At 41.8% G+C, this 17,781-nt stretch overlaps 1 protein-coding gene across 6 annotated transcripts in view; it reads left to right on the top strand.

Moving 5' to 3' along the window:
• AZIN2 (antizyme inhibitor 2) overlaps positions 1 to 17,781 on the top strand; it is a 54,210-nt gene that overhangs the window by 8,822 nt on the left and 27,607 nt on the right. For 5 of the 6 annotated variants that reach the window (XM_037010404.2, XM_037010405.2, XM_017667988.3 and 2 more), the window contains 5 exons: positions 57 to 229; positions 1,218 to 1,352; positions 2,083 to 2,248; positions 3,442 to 3,604; positions 4,744 to 4,856. In XM_037010404.2, the coding sequence (XP_036866299.1) occupies positions 57 to 229; positions 1,218 to 1,352; positions 2,083 to 2,248; positions 3,442 to 3,604; positions 4,744 to 4,856 (750 nt within the window). The remainder of the gene's footprint in view (positions 1 to 56; positions 230 to 1,217; positions 1,353 to 2,082; positions 2,249 to 3,441; positions 3,605 to 4,743; positions 4,857 to 17,781) is intronic. The other variant, XM_037010406.2, reaches the window with a different exon arrangement.

Genomic DNA, 17,781 nt, shown 5'->3' on the forward strand with positions numbered 1-17,781 from the left:
TCTGTGGGCCCAGCAGGCCCTGGTGCCTCCTCACTACCACCTTTGGGACCCTACAGGCAGAGATGGAGTTGGTCCAGCGTATTGGTGTCCCAGCCAGTAAGATCATCTACGCCAACCCCTGTAAGCAAATTGCACAGATCAAGTATGCTGCCAAGCATGGGGTCCAGCTACTGAGCTTTGACAACGAGATGGAGCTGGCAAAGGTGGCAAAGAGCCACCCGAGTGCCAAGTAAGCTGAGAACCACTTGTGTGGGGAGGCTGGAGTGGGTGGGAGGTGTAGACTTAGAGCAGAGGACCTAGACTAGGCCACAGCCACAGGAAGGTGAGGCAGGCACTCCTGGACTGGACCCAGGATGCCAGGGCCTGACCAGCAAAAAGGCAGAAATAATGGATTACAGCAGGCAGAGCAAAGCCCATGGTCAAAATTGCCAGCTGAGAGACAGAGAGAGAGAGTGTGGGGGTGGGGGTGGGGGGTGGGGTTCAGGAAAGCTTCACCAAGGAGGTGGCACTCGGGGTGGGCCCTGAGAACTGAACAGAATTTTGGGAGGGCATGAACAGTGTATCAGAGAGAACAGCATTGGCAAATGCATCGAGGTCGGGAAAGGCACAGGGGGCATGTGCTGCCTAAAGAGAAATTTGGTGTGATGGGAACACCCCATGTGCGGGGGTGAGGGAGACGGAGGATGACCCTGTTCACAGGGCAGGGACCTGATGCAAATGGGCCTCAGGAGGGGTCCACGCTAGGCATTTTGGTCAGGTCGTGGCTCTCACATGGCCACGTGACAGCCTGGGGATGCCAGGGAGGGGCTTCTCAGTGGGACAGGCCAGCTGCTGGCCACTTTGGTTCACCTGAAGCAGCTTGCACTTTTTTACATGGTATTGGACTGTGTTTGAGAAATGGTTCCCCTCATACAAGAAAAGGTGGAAAAGTCTGGCTGGTGTAGCACCTGACTTGGAGGAAGTGGAGCTGCCTTGGGGGAGAACTGGTGAGGTCAAGAACAGGGCAGAGGCCATGGGCTGGGCCCAGGGACATGTAGGGAATGGACAAGACAGGATATGGAGGCCGACTGGCTGTGGAGGGTGAGGAAGAGATCAGGGGGACTATGGGGTTGGGTGGCTCTGAGCCATGCGGGTTCGCACCCCTTGACTCAGAGAATATGGGGTTGAGGTAGGGGAGGCAGAGTCTCCCTGGCAAAGCATGCTGTGTGTTTCCGCAGGATGGTTTTATGCATTGCCGCCAATGACTCCCACTCCCTGAGCCGCCTGAGCCTCAGGTTTGGAGCATCACTGAAATCCTGCAGACACCTGCTTGAAAATGCCAAGAAGAGCTGCATGGAGGTGGTGGGTGTGAGGTGAGTGCCTGGAGGCCCTACCATCCCCACCCATGCCAGGCCCATCGCCTCTTTCCCAGCAATGAATTCTGTAGGAGACCTTCCTCGGCTTCCAAGGAGCACCTGTCCCTCCACCTGGAGTTCTGCCATTTGAGAGTTCCCTCTCTTTAGAAGGAAGGTTTGGAATGCCCCGCTACCCCACCGCCACAGACCCCAGAAGGCCTTGTCTCAGGAGGTTCCAGGAGGGACCCGGCTCTTACCAAACCTTTGCTCTCCCTCTTTTGCTGCAGGGCTAGGATATGGAAGAAGTAATAATAATAACATAACCCTATAGCTCCCAGTTATGCTTAGGATATGCTGGGCACTGTGCTGTGTGCTTCACATACATTATCCCACAGCCTTTTAGATGGGGAAGTGAAAGCACAGGTAGGCCACACTGCTGACTGAGAGGTACGTCCAGATCTGGTTAACTCTGGGGCCCTGGCCCTTGTCCCAGAAGGCGTCCTCCTCCAGGGCCAGCATGGAGGGATGCGAGGGTCACCAAGTGCCAAGGACCTTGGATCTAGTCTGCTGTCCTCTCCTCCCTCGCCACATGGCCCTTAGCAACCCATGTAACCTTTCAGGCCCTCAGGCATTATGTTTGTAAAATGGGCACAGTGTCCAGTGTGCTTTCCAAGGTAGCTCCTGCTTGGAGCAGAGGGGCTGGCACTGGGGTTCTGCATGTGAGCTGGGGCTCTTCCTCCTTTCCCAGTTTTCATGTTGGCAGCGGCTGTCCTGACCTTCAGGTCTACGCTCAGTCCATCGCAGATGCCCGGCTTGTGTTTGAAATGGGCGCTGAGCTGGGCCACAGGATGCACATCCTGGACCTTGGTGGCGGCTTTCCTGGAGTGGAAGGGGCCAAAGTGAGATTCGAAGAGGTAATTCTGGGGTGAGAAGTGTTGCTCGTTGGGGGTGGGGGCAGGGTGGGTTGTAATGATCTTAGGAAGGCCCCTGTGAGCGGGTCCTGTGTGCTGCATGCTGGGCATAGTGCTTCATCCTGATTATCTGGTTATTAGCCCTGGTTACAGCTGAGAAAACTGAGGCTCATGGAAGTTACATCTGTTCTGAGTCTATAGCAGTGGGCTGCAACCCAGCTCTGCCTGACTCTAGCCTGTGCACACATTCAAGGCTGAACCAGGTCATATTTGCAGTAAGTCAAAGGTTTTGGAAAGTTTGGGTATGCGCTATTCACCCTCAGACGGGTGAATCAAATAGGGAGAGTAGGGAAGGGAAAAGCAAACTTTTGTTCACTCCCAGTCCATCCGTCTCCTGTGATGAGGGAAGAAATCAAGAAAAATGTGTCATCAAAATCCCCACTCAAACCACCAGGGGTCGCCTTCTCCTTGGTAAGAGCCTCATCCTGGATCATCCACATCAAAGAATTGACCCTAAGAAAATAATGCCCGCAGACACAGAGAATTAGCCTCAAAAATGAGCATTGCAGCATTGTTTGTAACACAGGTCCAGAGGACTTCCCTGGTCTGTCTAATACTCGGGGATTGGTTAAATTATGGTATGTTCTTAAAATAAACGCACCCACTTGGAGAGGTCATTTAGTCTATTGAGTAGAACAGGTTATAAAAACTTATACAGCTGTATAATGTTTGTAATAAAAAGTGTATAAAAAAGAATTAAAGGAACTACTCCTAAAAGCTAATGATGATTGCTCTAATCTGGATGACAGAATTAAGAGTGATTTTGATATTTTTCCTTCTCTGTTTTCTGAATTTTCTGTAAAAAATGTACCATTTAACAGATTGGTTTGGTTGTTTATGAAAGATCCACATCTGGGCTTCTAGAATCTGAGTACCAAGTGTTATGTTGACAGTGTTCTTTCCATTGTGGGGACATTGAGGAGGGTGATTTACACAAGCACAAGGATTTGACCCAGCTCGCTCCTACTTACCTTGTTGGCCAGCTGTCTGCAATTACCAGCTGGGGCATTAGCAGCTGCCAAGTTTTCCTTTCTGAAATTAAGGTTTTCAATAAATAGACTTGCAACTGTAGCAAGTCTTCAGCATGAACTGCACATTTCAAACATGTAATTGTCTTCCCACCTCCCTACCACCAGATTGCTTCTGTGGTCAACTCATCCTTGGACCTCTACTTCCCAGAGGGCTGTGGTGTGGAAATCCTTGCTAAACTGGGGCGTTACTATGTGACCTCAGCCTTGACCTTGGCAGTCAGCATCATTGCCAAGAAGGAGGTTCTTCTGGACCAGCCTGGCAGGGAGGGTAGGTAGCAGGTGGGCAGCAGGGCCCCATTTTTTCCTAAAGCTAGGGACAGTGGCTGGCTGAGCAGGGTCTGATTTTAGGGTATGGGGGAATCCAGAGAATGGGTCCTTGCTTTAGGGAAACTTACTATTGGGTTCCTTCACTGCCAAAACACTTATTTTTTTTCCTATGCATGTTCGCGTTTTATGAAGATTGAGATCAAAATAACCTTAGGGAGAATAGGTAACTTTATTAACTCCATTGTACAGATGAGAAAATTGAGAAAGAAAGAGAATACAAGTGAATTGCTAGTGGCTAGTTAAGAGGTAAAGCCTGCATTTGATCCTATGTTTGTCTCATCTCCAAAGCACAGGCTCTTACACTACTGCTCATAACATAGTGAAAATAATTAATGAAACTTATATTTGCAAGTCTACTTTACAGATAACAGAATGTAGGTAGGGAGAGGTTGAATCACTAGCCCAAGGTCACACATCTAAGGGGCAGTGCCAGGATTCGAGATCAGGCGGGGCTGACTCAAGTTCCTCTGCCCACACTGCCAATATCAGTGCTCTTCCCTGCCCTTCCAGATAGATCAGTCCTCTCAGCAGCCCCTTGAGTGAGGCGTGCCAGGGACTCTGATCTTGGGGCTCTGCCCTCTGCTCCAGGATCCCCAGGCAGTAGAGCCTGAGGTCTGTGTGCTTTTCCCCAGCGAGAATCCATATGGAGGGACAGTTGGCTCCATGTAGAATGTATTGTGTGTTGGGGGGGATGGCATTCCTGTGGCCTTCTTTATAAATCTGGGGATTGTCCTAACTAGTCCAGTCCATACATTGCCACATCTTGGGCCTCTGAGCAAGTGGCCTAATTAGCCTTATTAGGTGTTGAGTTTGGGTGGGCTGCTTCTCTACCCTTGCTGGGGTATCAGAGGGCTCAGATATAGGCAATGAATGTGTCCTGTGTTGCTCAGCTGCAAGGGTGTGTATAACATGGCAGTGAACCTCATGTCATGGGAGGAGGCAGGATCTCACCCATGGTTGAGGAGGGATTAGCCCTTTGGCTTCAGTAACCTGTCATGGCTGAGCCCACCACTGAGCCAGTTCCCTGCTCCTACTCCCCTACACTGTTTGTGCTGCTCCTGACCCCTCCCTTCCCTGCAGAGGAAAATGGTTCTGTCCCCAAGACCATCGTGTACCACCTTGATGAGGGAGTGTATGGAATCTTCAACTCAGTCCTGTTTGACAGCACCTGCCCTACCCCAATCCTGCAGAAGGTGAGCTAGCCCATGTGTGCCTGTTATCAATTGTGTGCTTTTAACATTGTTTGTGTTCTAATCTAATTTTTAAAAGGCAAAACATATTCATTGTAGAAAATAGACAACAAAGATGAAGAAAATTATCATCCATAGACATGAAGAAAACCCACCACATAGACATAGGCTCTTTGAACATCAGATTTCTTTTCAGTCTTTCAAAAAATGTAGTATACTTTTTTTCCCCATAAAGTTGGGATTGTATTGTTTTGTAAGCTGGTTTTTTTTCCACTTAATATGGGTTATAGCTCTTTCCATACCGTAACTAATCTTTGACAACATGCTTTTTGATGACTGCATAGTATTTTAACCAATCTAACTCTAGCGTTTGGCCATTTGGTTTCCTGTTTTTGAGCAATGTGAGTATATCTGGACATCCAGTCTCTGATCACTGCTCTGGGGTGGATTCCTATAAGTCAAAAGAAACAGTTCATCTTCAGTGGGTTTTTTCAGATTAACAAGGGAATAGGAGAAGACAAAACATTCCTCCTAGCCTGCAGAATCCAGCCCAGGGTCTCCATGCTTTAATGGGCATCTGTAAGAGGGGAAGGAAAATCAGGCACACTGTCATATTTTCACACCTCCAGGCCTTTGTTGTGAGGCCCCTCTCCTGGAAGGATACTCAAGTGCCTAACCAGCACCTAGACAATCATGAGCTTTCAATCTGTTTTGGTTTTTTCTCTCCCTTTCCATCTCACCTATTTATTTAAACCCAACCTGATATCAGCTCCTCTATGTAGCTCTTCCCGCCCCATATCTACTGCAGCCAGAGGGAGCTCCTCCTTCCTCCCCCAGACACCCACACCCATGACTTGACGGGTCTTCATTCCACAAGTCGTGTGGTTCAGTGTGATTTCCTCTGCTTGTCAGAGTAAGCCTCCCTGATGTGTTCAGGAATTCAGTTTTCTCCTGGGATGCATGAGCATTGCCTGCATTCTTGTGGTATACCACTTCCAACTGCACCGAGAAAGGACCAGCCATCGCTGGCTCACTCCCCATTCCCTTCATCGGCTCCTCAGATGAGCAGGGTTGGGGTCCCAGCCCACTGCCACACCCGGCTCCAGGGTCTCTGATTAATCTCCTGGTGGTATTCCTGACTTAGGCACCATCCTTACTGACCATCCTTGTGGTCTTTCCTGTGGTTTCTTCCTTTGAGCTGTCAACCACTTGACATCCGAGTCTGGCCATGTCACTAGATCCAGGGTGGGGCCCACAACCTGGTGGTGGAGACATTGTGTAGATGATTACACAGAAGTTAGCCACAACTGTGCTGAGAGTGTGTCAGAGGGACCCAGCCTACCTGGGATACCTGCAGCTTCTGCCCCATTAGTTAGTGTGGCAGCTTTGCACCCCTGCCTGCTCTTTTCTCCCCGGGACTTTGATTTTGGACCTCAAATATAGAAGTTGTATTAATCATAATCCTTGATTCAAGGTATAGTTCTCATCACTGGAGCATGCTTGGCCCTTTTTGGTTTGTTTCTTTTCTTTTTTTAAAGTTCAACAAATACTCAGCAAAGCATTGTGCTGAGCCCTGTCAAGGATAGCAGGTGAGCAGGAATTGTCTGTGCCTTAGAAGTACAATCCTGCTGGATAGAAATGTGTGTAGTATATACCCTACAGCAGTGTCATGAAAAAAGTACAAAAACTACAGACCAAATGTTACTAGAATTTTTTCAAAAATATTTTAGTATATATTGCTAAAAGATAAGGACTTAAGAAAACCATCATCAAACCAAAAAGTGAGTAATTCCATGATCTCCCCCATTATCTAGTCAGTGTTCATCCATATTGTTGCATATGGCAGGATTTCCTTCTTTGATAAGGCTGAATAGTATTCCTTTGTATGTACGTAGCAGTTTTTTTATCATCCATTCATTCATCAATGGACATATAGGTTGTTCCTACCTCTTGGCAGTTGTGAGGAGTGCTGCAATGAACACATGGGACATTAATATGTCTTAGAGATCCTGATTTCAGTTCTTTTGGATAAATACCCAGAAGTGAGACTGCTAGATCATATATGGTAGTTCTATTTTTAATTTTTTGAGGAACTTCCTTACTGTTTTCCATTGTGGCTGCACCATACTGTATTCTCACCAACAGTGCACAAGGGTCCTAATTTCTCCACAACTTTGCCAACACTTGTTGTCTTTTGTATGTTTGATAATAGTCCAACAGGTGTGAGGTGATCTCACTGTGATTTTGATTTCCTTTCTCTTATGATTAATGATGTTGGACATCTTTTCATACACGTGTTGACCACTTGTATGTCTTCATACAGTGTTATTACATCTAAATCTAATCCTAAAATATACTTATAATTTATTTTACTTTACAAAAAGATTGTTGTCATTATGTAATCTTTTTTGGGGCTTGAAAACTTAACATCATAGTCTGATTCATCAGTACTGCTGTATACCTCTACAGTTCATTCATTCGACTACTGTATAACCCTCTGCCACTGAGTATGTTGCAGTTTGTTTATTCCCCTCTCAAGGCATTTGGGTTGTTTCTAGTTTTTTGCTACTGTGAACACTGCCATTATGAATATTCTTGTTCATGTCTCATGATAACATGAGCAAGGAGTGGAATCACTGAGCATGGGGCATGTGAATGTTCAGCTTCATGAGATAGTGCCAAACTGTTTTCCAAAGTGGTTGTACCAGTTGGCAATCCAGCAGCCTATGAGACGGGGTGGACCTCCATTTTCCCCCAACACTTGGTGTTGTCAGACTTTAAGAATTTTCCCAGTTGAATGGATATAAATGGTATCTCATGTCTTGATTGGCATTTTCCTAATCACTAAGGAGTTGGATGGATATCTCTTTGTATTTTTATTGGACGTACATATGTTCTCTTCTTTTAGAGATTTTGTAACCTTCCCTCAGCTACTGCTCTTCATGTCTGAACTTCTCCACCAAGTGGTCTGCATTCAATGGTCTTACTCCTCCTCTTCTACCCACTCTTCCAACCTCTCCAGTAGTGTAGCATCTGTTCCATGATGCCACAGAAGACGCTCTTGAAAATCACTTCCATGTTGCTAGGCCAATAGTGGCTTTCTGTCTCGAGCAGCAGAGGAAATTCATCCGACTTCATGCTCTTGGCGTCTGTGACATCACTGTCACAGGCTTTCCCTGTTCCTCTGCTATGCCCACCTTGTTTCTCTGGCACTTTTCTTCCTCCTCCTCCTCTAAATGTTGACTGTTTTAGGTCTCTCTCCTTGATGCTCTTCTCTGTCTACATGTATTTCCTAGGTAAACTCTTCCAGACTGAGCCTTTGAATATCTTCTACACTCTGTTCATTCCCAAATTTCTCTAACCTGGGCTGTACCTTTGAGCTCCAGATTCACTTGATATTTATGTTGGGTGTCTCACAGGCTCTCAAATTAACTTGTTCAGAACTGAACTGTTAATTCCCAACTGAAAATTTCTTCCTTCTCTGAGTCTTCTCTGAGTAAATAGCATGGCCAGCCAGCCAACTGTTCAAGCTAAGAAACTTTGGCATTATTCTTGATTCTTGCTTTTCTTCTCTTCCTACATGTAGTCTACCTGCAATTCTTGAGTCTAATTCCAAAAAGCATTTGGAATCCATCTAATTTCTTCTCTGCCACCACCCTAATGCAAGCTACCATCACCCCTTCTGGTCTTCTGTAGTAATCACTAACTAGTCTTCTGTAGTAATCACTAACTGGTCTTCTGGCCTCCACTCCTGCCTTCCTAATTGTCTATTTTCCACACTGAAGAAAAAGTGATTTAAAAAACCCCCAAAGATCATATCCCTCCTCTCCTCAAACCTGTGGCTTCCTTTTACTCTCAGGATAGAATCCAGGCTCTTCACCATAGCTAAGCAAAGCTCCCAACCATCTCTTCAGTCACATATCTCCCCAGTAAACCCCTCACTCACCTGCTCCAGTCCCACGGCCTCCTTTCTGTTCCTGGAATACTTGAGTTCTTTCATACCTAGGGACCTTTGTATTCGCTCTGCCCAAATGCTCTTCCACCTGCTCCTGAGATGACTGCCTATTCTCTGCTGCTATCTCAGCTCAAATGTCACCTCTTCAGGGAAACCTTTCCTGACTACACTGTCTGAAGTGGGCTTGCCTCTCAGCATCAGACAGTTTTGTAACCCTGCTTATTATCTTCGTACTTGTCAGAATCTGTAATTATCCTGTTTGCTTTGTTTATGTGCTTATAGTCTGTCTTCCCTGCTAGCATGTAGGCTGTATGAGGGTAGCCACCTTGTCCAGTTTGTTCCCTATAAATTCCCAGCACCTGGCACTGTTCCTGGTATATGGTAGATACTCAATGAATATTTGTTGAATGAATCATGCATGAATGGCTTGCCCACATATTATGAGTCCCTTTAAGGCAGAAACTATTCATTTCTATTTCCAGTATAGGACCTGGCACATAGTAGGTGCTTGTATGTGTTGGAACTGAATCAATTTTTTAAAAATTATGTAAGCAAACTAAAATTTGAAGAAAATAACCCCTCTGCAGTCCTCTACCCTAATACAACTCTGCTCACTTGTCCATAATGTTGCTCCCTCTTTCACAATACAATTGCAGTGGTGCAAACTTCACATACATGCACTTTTGACAGCTAAAGTCATTGTGCACTTATTGTAGCAGATGCCGTACTAAGCACTTTACATGGCATTTGTTTTTTTCATCTTCATATTAATCCTGTAAGATATATGCTATTATCAGCCCAATTTTACAAGAAAACTGAGGCTTAGGGAGGTGAAGCAACTTGCTTGAAGTCACACAGTTAATAAAGGGTAGGATTTTTAAACTGCAGATTGTGAACCCCCTTACGGTAGGGTTCATGTCTTAGTCATCTTTGCCTGTGTATTGTCAGAGAACAAACTCTTAACTACTTTCCTATAAAATGATTGCCCTCTTATAAAATGTCTCTCCATCATTGGGTATTGCTAATTCTTGGTTTTTCTTACTAATGCTTTCATGAGTATTCCTTCTGCCTACAAGGCTCTTTGCTAGTCTCTTTACATACCTGGCTCCATTTACATGCTTAAAATGCATTCTCTTTAAAAACATATTTTCTTATGGTGAGTTCCTAGAATAGTATTATCAGGTACAAAGTTACGAGCATTTTTAGGCCTCCTGATACATATTGCCAGATTGCTTTCCTCAAAGCTTGGACCAACACGTACTGTTACCAGTTGCGCTCGTCTTGTAATAGGTTTACTTGCATCACATGCCGGAAGTTTTCTCTTGTTGGAGAATTTATCTGAAATGGTGTAGCTCAGCATTTCTTCCATTTCTGTTTCTTTGGCAAGGATAAAGCTTTTTTTTTTCTTTTCCCTTTGATGTCGATGTCTTTTTGTATCCTCCATTCACCTGATTTGAAAGGTCTTGATGTTTTTTCCTATAGATGAGGATGAGCTTGCATGTGCATGTGTGTATTTCATGTAATATTGGTACAAATACATATTTTTCTCACTCTGTTGGTTTATTATTCTAGTTTAGTGATCTTTATTATTCTTTCATAGAAGTTTCAACATACTGTTATCTATCTTGGCTAAGTGTGTGATTAATGGTAAGGAAATTTGTCCCTTTCTGCTTTTCGTGTGCTGAGGATTGGGGATTACCTTTACTTTACATGTATTTTTTCAATTATAGAAATAAAATGTTCATTGGACAAAATTTAGCAAAAGCTAATCCCACCATTCAAAGGTGACTATTGTTATAATTTTATTTTGATACCGTACTTTAGTGTCATAGTGAACATTGTTATTTAAAAAACATATTGTGAGACATGGTTTTTTAAAAATACTGCTATGTTTGGTGGACTTTTTAATGTATAAACATCTTAAGTGTTCACTGAGTGGTCTAAAATGATATATATTTACGGTGTAATACACATAATACATGTGTATTAGCACTTCATAAATGCCAGGTATAGTTTGGTGTGGGGAGAGCGAAGGAGAGGGCAAGTACCGTGGAAGATTTCTGAGAATCTTAGGAAACAAAATTCAGGGGACAAGGTTCAGTCATCCCCCTCTGTATGGAGAAACCATCCCTCTTCTGCTGAGATCGGGCTTTCTTGTCATTGTATTTTATTCTAGTTACTTATGGTTAAAAAAGTGCACCTCTGTCTGGAATGTATTGCAATAGCATTTGCCAAGTATGTGACTCTGGATGGTTCTTGTCTTCAAGATTCTTAAGTAGTGATTTCTAACCCTTTTTTGATTTCTGCTTTGCTATGCTGCACATCAGTTTTTATTTCAACTATCTCTAGTCTTTATCCTGTTCTTTTAGTTTTTCTTTGTTCAGCCTATCCACACTGTTTTGACAACAGCTTTGTGCTGCTTGGAGACCTAGTAGGGTGACTTCTATTTCTAGCAATGTGGGAGTTTACTCTGAAGTCTACCCACTGACAACTAAGAAAATTGTATCCCAACTTAAAAGGAAGTAGGGAATCTTTAGAGGTCAAAAATTAAGTGACAATAGGAATCCCTACTTCATTTAGAGTAAAAGCCAGTTTATTCCCCACCAGGCAGAGGAATCCTTTTGAAATGTACATCAAATCATCTCTTTTACCTAAAATGCTGCTCTGGTTCTTGTCTCACTTCAAATTAACACCAGAGTCTTCACAGTGGCTTCCGAGGCCCTCTGTGATTTGTCGCTGTCTCTTCTCTGACCTCCTCCCTTACCATTCTTCCTTTTGCTCACCCACTGCAGTCACACTAGCTGCCTTGCAGTTCCTTAAACTCTCCCAGGCATGTTCCTACCTTAGCACCTTTGCACCAGCTTTTCTCTCTGCCTGGGTCACTTTTCTTCCAGGTGTCACACTGGTTCACACACTCCTTTACTTCCTTTACATCTTCATCCTCTCAGTGAGGCCTACCCTGACACCTTATACTATATTTAATATGACAACCTAATCCTCCTCCTGATCTATTTTTTTAAAATTCTGTAGCACTTACTATCTCCTAACATATCACCTAACTTATTTTGCTGTTTGTCGACCCCCTGCTGGACTGTCAACCCCATGAGGATAAGGATCTTTGTCTATTTTGTTCATTAGTGTGTCCAGCACATTAAACAGTAACTATTCTAATATGTGTTAAATGAATTTTAACCCAGAGAGAAAACCTAACTCTGAAACTGGCTTTCTCTCTGGGAGTGAATACTGAATCTCTGTAGCATTGACCCCTAGCTCTGATAGCTCTCTGGGTTCCTGAGGACTCAGTCAATGTGGAGAACCTGACAGGATCTTTCACATAAAGCTAGGGACCCCCCCCCCAAAGCACATCATCATTAATGTAAGTGTTAACTAGAAAAAATCCTTTCTCGTAGAGGAGGACTGCAAGAAAATCTGTCTTTTTGATCTTGGTAGTGGTTGGAAGAGGGCAAAAAATTGAGAATTTGCATCTATAAGCTGTTTTTTCTTGGGTTTGTTGCCCAAATTCACATTAATTATGTGCTTTGAAAAAACCTCAAAGTTAGAATTTATTTATCTTGTAGAGGAAACACAAATTCTCTCTGGAGTAGGAATCTTCAACCTAGGCTATTAAGAATTCTTACGAATCAAGTTCCAAGGTACATGACCTCACAGTCAAAAATCACAAAAATAAAAGAAACAGACTGCCGTGATGGGGAACCAACAGAAGCAACAGACAGCAAAATCAGACCTACAATTACTTCATATATTGGAATTATCAGATGCTAAAAATAAAATAATCTTTACAGTGTTTAAAGAAATAAGAAATTGAAAATACAACCAGAGACTAAGCAACATAAAAATATGATCTAGCAGATTTTTAAAAGGACTAAATAGAACTTCTAGAAGAGAAAAATATGAAAATGGAAATTATGCACAGGGAAAGCAGTATATTAGAGATAGTTGAAGAAGGCATTAGAGAATGGAAGATAGTGCTGGAGAAACTATGCAAATATAGCACAAAGAGACAGATAGCAAATAAGAAAGGTAAAGGAAGTGGGGGAGTGAGAAGACAAAATGTCTAATCATAGTTTCATGAAGAGAGTGTATCAGGTAGAGAAACCACACCAGTAATTGAACAGGGAAATTTTAATATAAAGATTTCTCAACTTTAAAAATGATCAGTTACTAAAAGGGATAAAAGTAGTTACTGCCCCTGGTAAGTAACTGCTGGAGAGTGGACAAGGAAGCAAGTTAGAGGAGGGTTCCTCCCTCCAATGTGGAGATTGAAATCTTGGAGGAGAGGCTGTGACTGTCACAGGGACATGCAGACTACTAGTGCCAAAGAAATTTGTCAGAGGGTGCCCACCACAACTGAATCATAGGAGCAGCCTGCTGCTGAGTGGAGGGAGGCTTGCCAGAAGGTGTGGGTCAAGGCTGAACTGTGAAGGTCCACTGAGGTGAATGCTATGCTGAGCCATAGGTGGCAACACAAAAAACAGCCTGCTGTAAGAGGGAAAGTGCCCTTTCTAGCAACCTCAATCAACAGAGTCTAACACCAAGCTAGCTGGCAAAGAATAAATGTCTATAGGGTCCCAACTCCAGCATCACAAGGCAAGGCAAAGAGGGGCAGATTGGGGCTGAGAGGTAAAAAAATTAGTAACTGGGAGAGAGTTAATAGGATGGGAGAGAAACACCAGGAAATCCAATGAATCCCACACTTGGGCAGCATAGTAAAACTGAATACCAAAGACAAAGAGAAGATCTTAAAACTAGTGAGAGAAATGAGACAGGGAGAAGAATACCTGTAAAAGAGTGGTAATTAGACTTACAGCTTATTTTTTGCCCAAAACAATGGAAAGTAGAAGAGAGTGGCATAGCTGCTTTAATATATCAACCTAGAATTTTATATCCAGCAAATGTTTTTCAAGAATGAGTATGAAATATAGGCATTTTCAGACAAGCAAATACTGAGAGACAGATCTTCACTAAAAGAGTTCCAAAGGATATATTTTGGGCATAAAGAAAATGATTCCAGATGGATGGTCTGAGTTGTAAGAAGGAATGGTGAACAATGATAGGTAAAATTATGGGTGAATCCAAAGAATCACTGATTATCATCAACATCAGTAACATTTAACTGGGGGGTTAAAAGACAGGTTTAACATTTCAGGATTAGGTTCAGCTGTTGAGTAGCAGATCCCAAATTATGACTTGAACAAGATATTTCATTCAGACTAAGATATTAGTGAAATAGTCCCATGGCTGTAACTACCTGCAAGGGAAGTTTGGAAATACAGTCTCTATTCTAGATGATCATGTGCCCAGCAAAAACTGAGGGTTGGAATTGCTGGGGCAGGCAACTAGCAGCCTCTGCCACCAATAAGATTACATAAAACACTGGATAGCAACAAAGTACAGAGGTGAAGTGACCAAGCTGGTGTTCTAAGGTTTTGAATTGTTTGAGAGGAAGGTAAATATACTAATGTTAGATGTTAAGTTCGGCATGCATGTAAAAATGTAAATGCCTAGAGTAACTACTAAAATAATACAAATAGATAATTTCTAACATTAAAAGTAATTAAAATAGTTTTATTTGGACCACAGCATAAAAAAAATAGATCATTAAAACATAGCTGAGAGTACAGAAAGATCCATACATATCTGGAAACTTGATTTTTGACAGGGCTTGCAAAACAGATCATTGGGTATTGTTTAACTACATGATGCTAGGACACTTGATTGTCCATGCAAAGAATGAAACTGGATCCATATCTCCCACCACACATGAACATAAATTCCAGAAACAAATATGAGAGAATATCTGTTTGACATCAAAACAGAGAACTGTGAAGAATATCTTAAAGACCAACAAAGGAAAAGACTGAAGTTTGTCTACATTTCATCTGTTAGGAAAAGGAAAGAGGCTATCACAAACTGGGAGAAAATACTGAAACACATATATAGAACTGTCAAGGGATTAGTACAGAATATATTAAGGATCCTTAGATAAGAAATAGAGATGGATATAGATCTTGAGAAAAAAAGAAAAAGGGCAACATGAAACAGAAAGCAACAGAAATATGGGCAAAAACTTTTTAATAGGCAGTTCACAGAAGAGGGAAACCAAATAGAAAATGAAAGTACTCAACCTCATTGGTAACTGAGGAAATGCAAATTAAAATGAAAACAAGACATCATTTTCTACCAACTAGATTAGAAAAAAATTTAAAGCATGATAGTATCAATTTTGGTAAGACTATAAAGTAGTTGGATCTCTTAGGCTGCTAGGTGGGACTTGGTATTTCTTTGGGAAGCAAGCTGACATTCAGTTAAGGTAGACATGTGTATACCCTACCTTCCAGCAAGTTTCTAGGTATATACTTTGAAGAAACTCCTGGCATGTGTTTGAGGACATATATAAGAATATTCACAAGAACAATTTTTATAATGTAAAACATTGGAAACAACCTTACTGTTTGTTGGTAATGTAACAGATAAGTAACAGTATATCCATACACTGAGTTCTGTGCAGCATACTGTGAATTGTGGTTATATGCATGGGTTGGATGAATCTTGAGAATGTAAATTGCAACAACAAAAATAGCACATTGCAGAGCTTATATACTTTATAATTCCATTTACATAAATTTCAAAGTGCACAAAACTAAACAGTATATTGTTTAGATATGTTCATGAAAAACAAGGAAAAGCAAGAGAATAAGGAAAACAAAACTCAAGATAGTGGTTATCCCTGGAAGGGTCAGGGATGGGGGATGTCATTGGGGTGGGACACACAGCGGGTTTCAGAGGTACTGGAAATTTTATATTTCTTGAGCTGGATACACAGATATTCATTTTATTGTTTTCTTTTTTACATACAATAAAAATATTCTTTTGTATGAATTAAATATTTAACAAAAAATTGAGTCTGTCATTGTTAATGTTCTTTGATAGACTCACATTTATTCTTTTATCATATTGTTTTAACATTTAGAAAAGTAGCTCAGGGACTTTAATTAGTAGTAATTTATTTAATCTATTTAACTAGCAATTTATTTAATCTATTTGTTAAATTAGGAAAAATTCTTTTTGCTTTATTAAGCTTTCCAGCTAGAAGAGGATAGAATTCTTATACTTTATTTTTCCCATTAAAGTTTTATTACTTTCTTTGAGTAAGCATTATTGTGGCCCAAGTACGTCCAAGAACTTGATAACTTAATACTTTCATTACTGTTGAGTGAAATGCTCCCATGTCTTTGAGCTGAGACGCTGACTTGCACACTGAAAACTCACTGATTTCCTGGTAGCAACCCCTTCCCCTTTGGATTTTCCTGGTGGGCAAACTTGTTATCTGAAATGTGATATTTTCTTTCTTCATTTTCTATATACTATACCTTTCTTGTTTCTTTTCTCCCCACTAATAGTTAATGCCAGCATTTCTCATGATATATAAAAGGCATGATGACAGAAAGCTTCAGACTTAAGAGTCAGAAAACATGGGTTCAAGTCCTGGCTCTGCCATTATACTAGCTGAGTAATATTAGGCAAGTTATTTAATCTCTCTGAGCCTTTTTTCTGTTTATTCATCTGGAAAATAAGGGGGCTGACCTTTAAGTGCTAAGGTTGCTTCTGGTTCTGAAATGAGGTCATTCTAGTGTATCTCCATTAAGTTAGAGTTGCCTCCTTATTTTAATAGTCTCTCTTCCTTGTGGGGTTTTGTCTGTAGTTTTAATCAAGAATACATGCTACAGGCCACTGAATGCCATGTTGACATGTATTGGGAAAATTCAATTTGGATTATAGATCTATATTTGCTAAATTATGATGAAGCCAGTGATCAAGTGATTGACCTACTCACATCAGTCCTGCCTCCCACTGAGAGACAAATTATCTGATCCTTGAAGGTGGTTCTTTGAATAGGAGTGTGGCTACGGTTAGTCAGGGTTTCATTTTGGATATTTGCCTGTATGTTCACAAGTGAAATTTTGGCCTTTTTTTTGGTTTTTCATTTGTGTCTTTTTTGCCTTTTTGTATGCTGCCCTTGTTTCTTCCATTTTTGCCTTTAAAAAACATTTTTGTATACTTTATGTAGTATAGGAAATACTGGGTTATTCATTACAAGTTGGGGAATTATTTATGGACTCAAATAGGGCTACAGGCCGTCCTAAGTGTTTGACCTTGCTTCTTCCATGGATCCACTAGCATATTGGGCCTCTCTGAGGAAGGCAGCCAGTCAGGGCAGCTAGGAGGTCCCTTGTCTGGGACTACTCATCTGATACTCCCTCCAGAGCCTGGAGCAGGTTGCTTCCTCTCTGAGTTTTCTCATCTATACAATGGGAACTGAGCTGCCTCTCAGATGAGGTGTGAAGTAGTGGTTGGAGTGCTTTGTAAGCTGGGAACCCCCTGTTCTCTCTCAGAGGGGAGGCTGGGCATCTTACATTTTTACAGGTGCTTGTTCATTCCAGTTTTCAGATGCATACACAGCTGAGACCTGTAAGCTGTACGTCTATAGGTCTCAGGCTATTGGAGTATTTATTTTGCAGATTCCATTTTTGTTTCTTAAAAAAAAAGGCTTTAAATAGCAAAAGTTTTGCATTATTTCCTGTGTTTTAAAATGTTTTTACACCAACTTTTTATTTATACAATAAGAGGTGAGATAACTATCTTATTATAACTCAAAGGTATCTTTTCTTTTTATTTTATAGTGGAAGAATGTTTCAAACCTATTTTCTGAAGGATTCTGTGGATGCATTTATATGGCATCTCCCCACCACCAATCTTTAAAGTTAGCTTAATATTTTTTAGCAAATGGAGCTCAGGGAAATAATTCAGAACACATGAAATTACTTTTACTCATTAACAGTAAGTTTGTACAGGAATGTTAAGTTATATGAACAAAGACACATTTGTTTGTCTCCCCTTCCTAGAATGTAAGCTTCATAAGCACAGGAACTTCATTTTGTGTTCACTGCTGTA

This window comes from Manis javanica, chromosome 4 (genome assembly GCF_040802235.1).
Source record: "Manis javanica isolate MJ-LG chromosome 4, MJ_LKY, whole genome shotgun sequence".
In the NCBI taxonomy this organism is placed as follows: domain Eukaryota; kingdom Metazoa; phylum Chordata; class Mammalia; order Pholidota; family Manidae; genus Manis; species Manis javanica.